The 9,860-nt window shown below is 28.2% G+C and overlaps 1 protein-coding gene across 1 annotated transcript in view; it reads right to left on the bottom strand.

Annotated features, from left to right (window-relative positions):
- Window positions 1-9,860, bottom strand: part of LOC122259952 (protein Star) — a 10,170-nt gene continuing 310 nt past the window's right edge. The window contains exons 2-6 of the mRNA XM_043026951.2: window positions 2,444-2,588; window positions 2,074-2,294; window positions 1,361-1,566; window positions 923-1,085; window positions 1-727 (exon numbers count right to left, since the gene is read on the bottom strand). Coding sequence (XP_042882885.2) covers window positions 533-727; window positions 923-1,085; window positions 1,361-1,566; window positions 2,074-2,294; window positions 2,444-2,573 — 915 coding nt within the window. The 5' untranslated portion in view covers window positions 2,574-2,588 and the 3' untranslated portion in view covers window positions 1-532. The remainder of the gene's footprint in view (window positions 728-922; window positions 1,086-1,360; window positions 1,567-2,073; window positions 2,295-2,443; window positions 2,589-9,860) is intronic.

The raw sequence follows: 9,860 nt of genomic DNA, 5'->3' as shown, positions 1-9,860 counted from the left end.
TTTGGCTACTTCAAAATTCCTTAAATATATTTACAAGAAACTATAAATCAATAAATAAGAAGACATCTCAGTATGGTTTCGGTACATCTCGTTTCATTCATTTTAAATATATAATTAAAAAACTTCAGAAAAAATTAAAATGATACAAATAATTAATACAAACTTTCTAAAGCCTATGGATCTGGAAATTTTATTTGTTATCAGTAAGTAAATTTATATCCAAAGCTTATAAATTCATTGTCACTGAAAAAGTGCATTAAAAATGTACATATAAAAAGTGTATATCTATGAAAATCGTCGCGAATTATCACAGAGTATTCACAACCTTGTGCCGCCTTAACAGTTATGTAAAAAGTTAGTCTGTGTAAACGGTAACAGCGATATGTGGTTTCTCGTACACAAACGACATTGTACTTTACGCATAGACCGGAACGTTAAGTAGTTTTTCGCGAGTATCACACAAATCATCATATCTGGACATGAACACAATGACACGAAGATTCTGTCCACGATATCCACACATCTCCATCCTCTACAGCAGATCTTCTTGTGGGCTTTTCTCCTGGTCCTTTCTTACGAAGATGTAATCATCGCCAACGGAAGCGTGCAGGATGTATCCCCGTTCCTCCAGGAACGTTCTTAGGGCTTGGCTGCCCTCGGGGATGTGTCGGTGCTCGACGCACACCACCTGGATGTTCACCTTCTCCCAAGGAAGCGTTTTCAACACCTGCAAACAAAAGTGCCATTTTTAAACATAAATCTCTAATATTTTATCTAGTCATTTTACGTAATTCAATTTCGATTATGTAAGTACTTTCTTACAGACATCCAAAGCTATAGAAAAAAATCGAAATTTAATCCGTGTATTTTCACAACCGCCGCATATCTAACCCTCCTATTCATGTTTCAGTCGACCTTTTACCTGTAGCTCTGCTCCTTCCACGTCGAGGGAGAGGAGGTCGACCTGCGTGGTGTTGATGGCCAGGAGGAGAGAGTACAGAGGGAAGCACTTGACCCTGGTGAAGATCCCGCGTCGGTTGGTCTCCTCGCCCTGGCTTGCTATGTGGCCCATGGTGTCGCTCTGCCTGAAGGAAATCAGAGATACCCTCGGGCGTTAACGCGTTCAGGGAGAGGTTACACTTAGGTTGATGTAAATATCATGATAATAACTCTTTAAAAAAAAAAATTGGTAGCAATTACACCAGCTATTTTTTCGGCACAAGTACTAAGGGTACCTCGTGATAAACTTTTCTTGTCGAACTTATAACCAGTCTAACAAATAATCCCTTAGAAAACTCCCTTACAACTTAAAACTTTAACAAAAGGAGATCACATAGATACTCCTGAGGAAATGACCTACTTGAAGGTGACCTCCCTGGGGTAGGGGCTGGGGGAGAGGCAAGCGTGCACTAGGTGGGCCTTCCTCCCCTTTTTCCTGAGCGACCAGAAGTTCCACGGGTCGGGCTCGACCAGGAGGCCCTTCCAGCCCAGGTTCCTCTCCAGGTAAAGCGTGTTGCTGAGATGCTCCCCGTCGTAAGCGCCTGCCTCGACGAAGACCCCGCCGCGCTGAAAGGGAAAAGTTACTTAAGGACTAAATGCAGCGGGACAGGGGGTACGGAGAAGTCCTTTTTTTATAATATCAATAGTGCGATAACAAGTAACAATAATAATTTCATCGATAATACATGCAACATCGTTAACAATTATGTCTTACTGCACCTTGGGTTTAATGCATATCTTATTAAACTGTATTAATACACAGCTTTATATGATAATCGTACCATCACATCTTGGTAAGCCACAAATTAAACAGACTGAAAAAGATGCCAACATGTTTTAGCGTTTCACCACAGTCTGGCCACCTTTTCAGGAGAAAATATAAACACGCCCGTTCGTGTGTAAACATAATATGAATCCATATGCCAGTAAAACATAATCTCGAGTGTTTTGATTAAGCCCGATATGGAAAGCCAAACAAAGCGACTTATTTTTCACACTTAGTCACAACTTTTCTATTCACCATGAATGAAAAACATCCATAATTTTCTCTTTGAATTTATATATAGATCTCACCTTCCCCTTGAGTACCTTCTCCACCTCCTTGCTCTGGCCGTTCTGCGAGAAGTCGGTGGCGTTGGGTCGACTAAGCGCATAGGGCGCCGAGGCCCCCTTCGGCGCCACCAGGTGCAGCTGCCTGATGTAGGACACCAGGTCGGGGTGGTGCTGCGGGGCGCCTTCGAAGTCGTGGTCGCCCATGTCTAGCACCTGGCGCGGGGTGGGCTGGCGACTCAAAGCTGGTGCAAAATAAATCATTAAACAGATATGCAACAAAATACAAGACCAACGCAAGAACACATAGTTCAACCCTGACGGAGAAAGACCGCCAGCAACGTGCACCAAAGCTCCCACAAAGAGGAAGCTTCCAAAAGAGCCACGGACCCACCTTTCGCGTTGAGGAGGAAGAGGAGCGAGATGATGGTGAGGACAGTGGCCAGGAGGATGGAGAGGGGCGCGGCGCGAGGCAGGCGACCGGGCCTCGCACACCACCACCACCAGTCCGCCCACACGCCCATCGTCCGCCCGCGCACCTGCAGGGGAGCCAGATGCCAGGAGGCGGTGTTAATAAGTAGTTTTATTTAGTTTTCAGCCGCTTTTTTTATATTCAAGGATTTGTTTTCTTATGATCGATCGGCTTTGTGGCGGTTATGAGTATGCACTTTACGCGGTGTTGTTATAGCCTTTAATACACTCTATTGTTGGGTGACATCGGTCTTGAGGTGCGGATGTCAACTTTTAATGGACTCCTAGTGGGCGTACATTTTTTTTTGAAATGTTTCCTGGAGGACTTGAATTTACTTAATTGTCCGTTGGGTATTGTATTGTAATCTGTATATCTTAGTATTTTGTCTGTGTTGGTTCTTTGGTGAGGGGTGCGTGGGTTGTTGGGTTGGACTTACTCCTCTATGTATCTGGTTCTGGATATAGTTTATGTGAATGGGGTATGTGTATGTGGTAGGTTTCGATGTATTGATCTAGGTATATATATATATGTGTGTGTGGGGGTGTGTATGAGTGTCGTGTTGTGTGTGAGTGTCGTGTGTGTGTGTGTGTTGTTGTGTCTTTGGGTCTGTGTGTGTGTATGTGTGTGAGTAGGTTAGATACTTAAAGTATATCTATCACACCACACACACCACAATCTAAATTCCAGTGGGGAGAGGGAGATTTTGTGTTTTACTATATATATTTTTTTTATATATATATTTATATATATATTTATATTATATACATATACATATTATGTGTGTGTGTGTCTCTGTGTGTGTTGTGTGTGTGTGTGTGTGTGTGTGTGTGTCGTGTGTGTGTGTGTGTGATGTGTTGTGTGTTTGTGTGTGTGTGTGTGTGTGTGTGTAATAGTATATATATTATATATATATATATATATATATATATATGTTTATATATTATATTTGTATATATATATATATATTATTTTTTAGATATATATATATATATTTATATTTGTATATTGTTATATGTTATGTATATGTATTTGTATATGTATATGTGTGTGTCTGTGGGTATAAATGTGTGTATATATGTATATATAGATAGAAATTTATTTATGTTATTAGATATAGTGATATTTATATATATTTTTATTTTTTTATATGTATATATATATTTATATATATATATATGTTGATGTATATATATTATGTATGTGTATTTATTTATAGATTTAGATTTAGATATAGATATAGATAATTATTTATATATATAAATATTTATGTGTGCATTTATATTTTATATAATATATATTTAATATATTTTTATTATATATATTTATATATAGGTTTAGTTTTGGGGTGTAGTGTTTTTTTATGTTTATTAGATATAATATATATTTACATATATATTTATTTATATGTAAAGTATTTATAGAGATGTAAAAATATGTATATATTAACAGTTTTTATATATATATATATTTATATATTTTTTATAGTTGTTATATATATATATATTTATTGGATTTATGATGGTGTATTAGATTATATGGTTATATATTTATGATATATATAAGTTTGTATTATTTGGATTTTATATATATTTATATTTAAATTTATATATATATTGCATATATATGCTATTTGTTATATATGATGTGATAGTTTTTTGATTACTTATATTCGATAGGTATAATATGTGATATCTATATTTATATAGAGGAAGATTATTATTTATATATTATTTTAATATATGCGGCATTATATATATATAGGTATAATATTTATATATTAGGCATATATATATATTTATATTTTTGTTATATTTTTATTTTTATTTATTTTTTTTTATATTATTATGAAATATATTTATTTATATGTTAGAGATAGTATATATATTGATTATATAGATTATTATATTTATTGATTTATTATGATAGTTATTATTTTGGTGATTATAGTCATATATATTTTAGGATTGAAATAGAGATTATATTTGTATAGGATTTATATTATTACATATGCATTAATAGGTGATATATATATATAGATATATATAATATTTATTATTAAATATATATGATATATATATTATTTATTATGCATAAATATTTATATATACATATGCATTTATTTATATAAATATATATATATATAATATATATTATTATAGGATAAATATGTATATTATGAATATTATATATAAATATATATATATTATAAATATATATGCTTATACATATGGATTGTATTATATGAATAATATATATATACTGATATTATTAATATACATATATATATATATTTTATATATATATATTTATATTTATATATATAACTTTTTATTGTTATATTATATATATATATATATATATTATATATATTGATTGTTGTGTTGGAGATGTGTATATGTATATATATATATTTATATATGTTTTTTTATATAATTATATATATATATATACACACACACATATAGTTATATTATATCATAACAATAAATATTTATATATACTATTATATTATATCATATATATATATATGTGTATGTATATGTATATGTATATGTATATTTGTTTTTTGATATTTTATATATACATATATATATATATATAACTAACTCATATATAATATTTATATTATTTATATATATTATATTGATATATATTAATGTATATGTGCATGTCTGTGTGTGTGTCTCTGTGTGTGTCTGTGTTTATGAGTGTGTGTGTATGTATATAAAATATTTACATATATATAAATGTGTATATATACATATATATGTATATGCATATGTACATGTATATCTATATGTAAATGTATATGTATATACATATACATATATGTATACATATACGTATACATATACATATACATATATGTATACATATATGTATACATATACATATACATATACGTATAGGTATACATATACGTATACGTATATGTATAAAGTTACGTATACATAAACGCATACGCATATATATACATATGTCTGTATGTCTGTGTGTCTGTGTCTGTATGTCTGTGTGTCAGTGTCTATGTGTCTGTGTATCTGTGTGTCTGTGTGTCTGAGTGTCTGAGTGTCTGAGTGTCTGAGTGTCTGAGTGTCTGAGTGTCTGAGTGTCTGTGTGTACGTGTGTATGTGTGTATGAGTGTATGAGTATATGTGTGTCAGCCTATCTGCCTGTCTGCCTGTTTATCTATCTGTTTATCTGTCTGTTTATATGTATATGTATATATACATATATACATACATATAATAATATATAGATATATATATTATATATATTATATATATACATACATATATATATACATATATATATTGAAATATTTTAAAATATATATACATAAAATATATACATATATTATATTTATATATCTATAATATTATTATATACACATTATATATGAATACATATATGACGATACTTTAATATAAAAAAAAAAAACAAATTTTTTATTTTTATTTAAAAACATATACATACATATGTATACAAATATATACAAATATATATATATATACATATACATATACATAAACATACATTTACACACATACATACATACATACACACACACACATACACATACACATACACACACACACATACACAACACACACACACACACCACACACACACACACACACACACACATACATACCATGTGCATGTATTGTATGTGTGTGTATATATATATTATATAAGTTTTATGTTATAAAATATATATATATATATATAAACTATATATATATATATTATATATATAATTATATCTCATATATTTAATATATACAATAGATATGTTGTATGTATGTTAAAAATATATATATATATGATAAATATATATATATATATATTATATATATTTTAAAATTTATTAAATAATTGGAATTAAATATATGAATATATATATATATATATATTAATATATTATATATAGAAATATATATATATATAATATATATATATATATATGTATATAAATATATATAAATACATATTAATATATTATATATATAATTAAAATATATTATATTATATATATATATTATATGAAAATATATATGACAATATTAATTTATATACATATATATATAATATATATACTAATATATATCAATATAAAATTATATCACAATATTTCATTATATTACAATATAATCTATATATAAATATATATATATATATATAAATAAAAATATATATATAATAATTTATATATATATATTTATATATATATAAATATATACTATACGAAAATAAAACAAACACTATATATATATATATATGTGTGTGTTGTGGGTGTGTGTGTTATCCTATGGGGATCTGTGTATTGTGTGGTGATTGTTGATGGTTGGGTGTTGTATGATGTGTTTCATGGGTGTGGTTTTGTGGGTCGTGGTGGATTTGTGTTTTGTGGGGGGATGTACTTTGTGTGTGTGATGTTTTCATTTCCTTTTTGTTTGGGTGGGGTGGGGGGGGGGTGTGTCTGTCTAGGGGGTTGTGTTAGGGGGATTGTAGGTTGGTTGGTATTGAATTGTATATTTATATATATATTTATTTTATATAGAACAATACATGTTATTAAAAAAAATATATATATATAACAAAAAAAAACAAATTGTGTGAGGGTGTAAGTGTATAGTAGTTGAGGTATTTGATAGTTAGTGGGGGAGCGGGTATTTGTTTTTTTATTTGTGGTATATATTCTAAAAATTCATAGTTTTTAGTATAAAAAAAAATAAAAATAATAAAAAAACAAAAAAAAAAAAAAAACAAAAAAAAAACAAAAACCACAACCTGATATTTGTCATACCCAAAAAACACAAATATCATAATTCAAAGTTTATTACTCAAAATTGGTTTTAAAAAAACTATCCTATAAAAACATGTTTGTAGTCATTATCTTTTGGTGAACTTTGTGTCTAATAACACTTGTTCCATATAGTTTTACATTGAAAACTATTAATATATGCTATATTATATATATATCTATATCAATATTGATAAACTACAATCTCTCACTCTAAAATGAAAAATTGATATAATAATATATATTATTGTTATATAATAGTGTATAGTAATTTGTGTAATCTATATCTACATTAAATTATTTTAAATACAATATATATGCTATATTTGGGTATATATATTATATATTTATATTATATATATAAATATATATATATTTAGGGTTTTATATATATATATACTCACACACACACACACCTCACACACACACAAACATACACACTTTATCTAAGATTATATATAGTATATATATATATATATAGTTATAATATATATATATATTGGGTGGGTTGTGGTTGTTGGGGGTGGGTGGGGGTTTTGAGGAGTGAGGTTTTGTGTGTTTGATGTGTGTTGTGTGTGTCGTGTCGTTCTGTTTGTTGCTTTGTGTAGTGTGTTTGTGGAGTAGAGTTATGTTTGTGAGTGTACATTGTGTTGTGTCGTTCTTTAGTGTGGAGTCTAGTTGCTGTGATATGTGTGTGTTGTGTGTTGTGGTAGTGTTTGTGTGTGTTGTGCGGTTGTTGGTTTATTGTGTGCGATGTGCGGGTGCGTGAGTCGTGTGGATTGTGCAGTGTGCGTGTGCGTTGCGTGTCGGTGTGCGTGGTGCGTGGTGGTGTGGTGTGCGTGTGCGTGTGGCGTGCGCGTGCGCGTTGTAGTGTCAGTGTGGTTTGGTGTGTGTGTGTGTGCGTTGTGTGTGTGATGTGTGTGTGTGAGGTTGTGTGTGTGGTTATAATAGTTTTTGTGGATCTTGTGTATTAGTATATTTAGTATAGTATTAAGATATATATGTATTGTGGATGTATTTATATAATATATATATATATATATATATATTTTTATTATATAATATAATATATATATATATGTATGTATATATAGGTTTTATCGTATATGTTGGTATATAAATAATATATTTATATTGTATGTATATATATGTATATATATGTAATAAGTATGTACATATATGTTTATATAGGCTTGAGAGATAAATATATATATATATATTTATATATAATTTAATATATAGTTTATTATTTATATATACATATATTTATACATACATATACACATATATACATATATACATATAACACACACACATAATATAAACATAAACATAAACATAAACATACACATAAACATTTATATTTATATATATTTTAATTTTAATTTAAATTTTAATAAATTAAAAATTTAAATATATATATATATATATATATATTTAGTGTGTATATATATTGTTTATATTTATATATAATTTTTTATAATACTTACATATATATCTATATATATATATATATGTATATCATGTATATGATATATGTATATGTATATGTATATGTAAATGTATATGTTATATGTTATGTGTTATGTAATGTGAGTATATGTATATGTGTATTGTGTATGTATATATATATATATATATATTTATATATATATATAAAATATTTCTAGATTTATATATAAAATATATATATATATATATATATATCTGTATGTATGTTATATGTAATATGTAATGTTTATATGATATATATATATATATATAATTATTAATATTATATTATATATTATATAATAGGTATATATACATATATATATACATATACATATACATATACAAATATGTATATATATGTATGTATATATATATATATATTTATATTTACATACATGTTTTTTAAAGATAAATATATATATATATATATATTACATATGCATTTATGATGTATATATACATATATATATATACTTATATTATATATATTTTTATATGCAGTATCATATGTGTGTGTGTGTGTGTGTGGGAGATATTGTGTGTGTGTGATAGTCGTGTTGTGTGTCTGTGTGTGTGTTTTTGTGTTGTGTGTGTGTGTGTGTGTTAGTGTGTGTGTGGGTGCGTTTGTGTGTGTGTGTTTATAAATATATATAATTTTATATATATATATATATATATATTACGTATATATATACTATAAAAATGTAAATATAAAAAATCTGTCTATCTAAATATATATATATATTTTTTTTTTTAAAGATACAGAGTTTAACACTACATACTAACATTGTATTGGAAACGGAATGCTAGCATATGTCTAAACTAAATTAAGCAAACTGTACACACGAACCTGAAAGCAACGCTGAATACGTGTGGATTAGCAACATGAAGCAGGTTCGTGTGAAAGAACTGAGCCCTCACCTGCCTTGACCCCGCGACCGCACGCTGCCGTAGTGAACATTTCCATTTTTTTGAAAGCAAAGGCGGAATTGTGTACTACTTCAATACCACTGTTTGCAAATCCACTATTACACTTGG

Source organism: Penaeus japonicus, unplaced genomic scaffold (genome assembly GCF_977035675.1).
Source record: "Penaeus japonicus unplaced genomic scaffold, GWHDUDI00000001_assembly GWHDUDI00000001, whole genome shotgun sequence".
NCBI classification, from domain to species: domain Eukaryota; kingdom Metazoa; phylum Arthropoda; class Malacostraca; order Decapoda; family Penaeidae; genus Penaeus; species Penaeus japonicus.
This window is presented reverse-complemented; position numbering and strand designations above follow the sequence as displayed.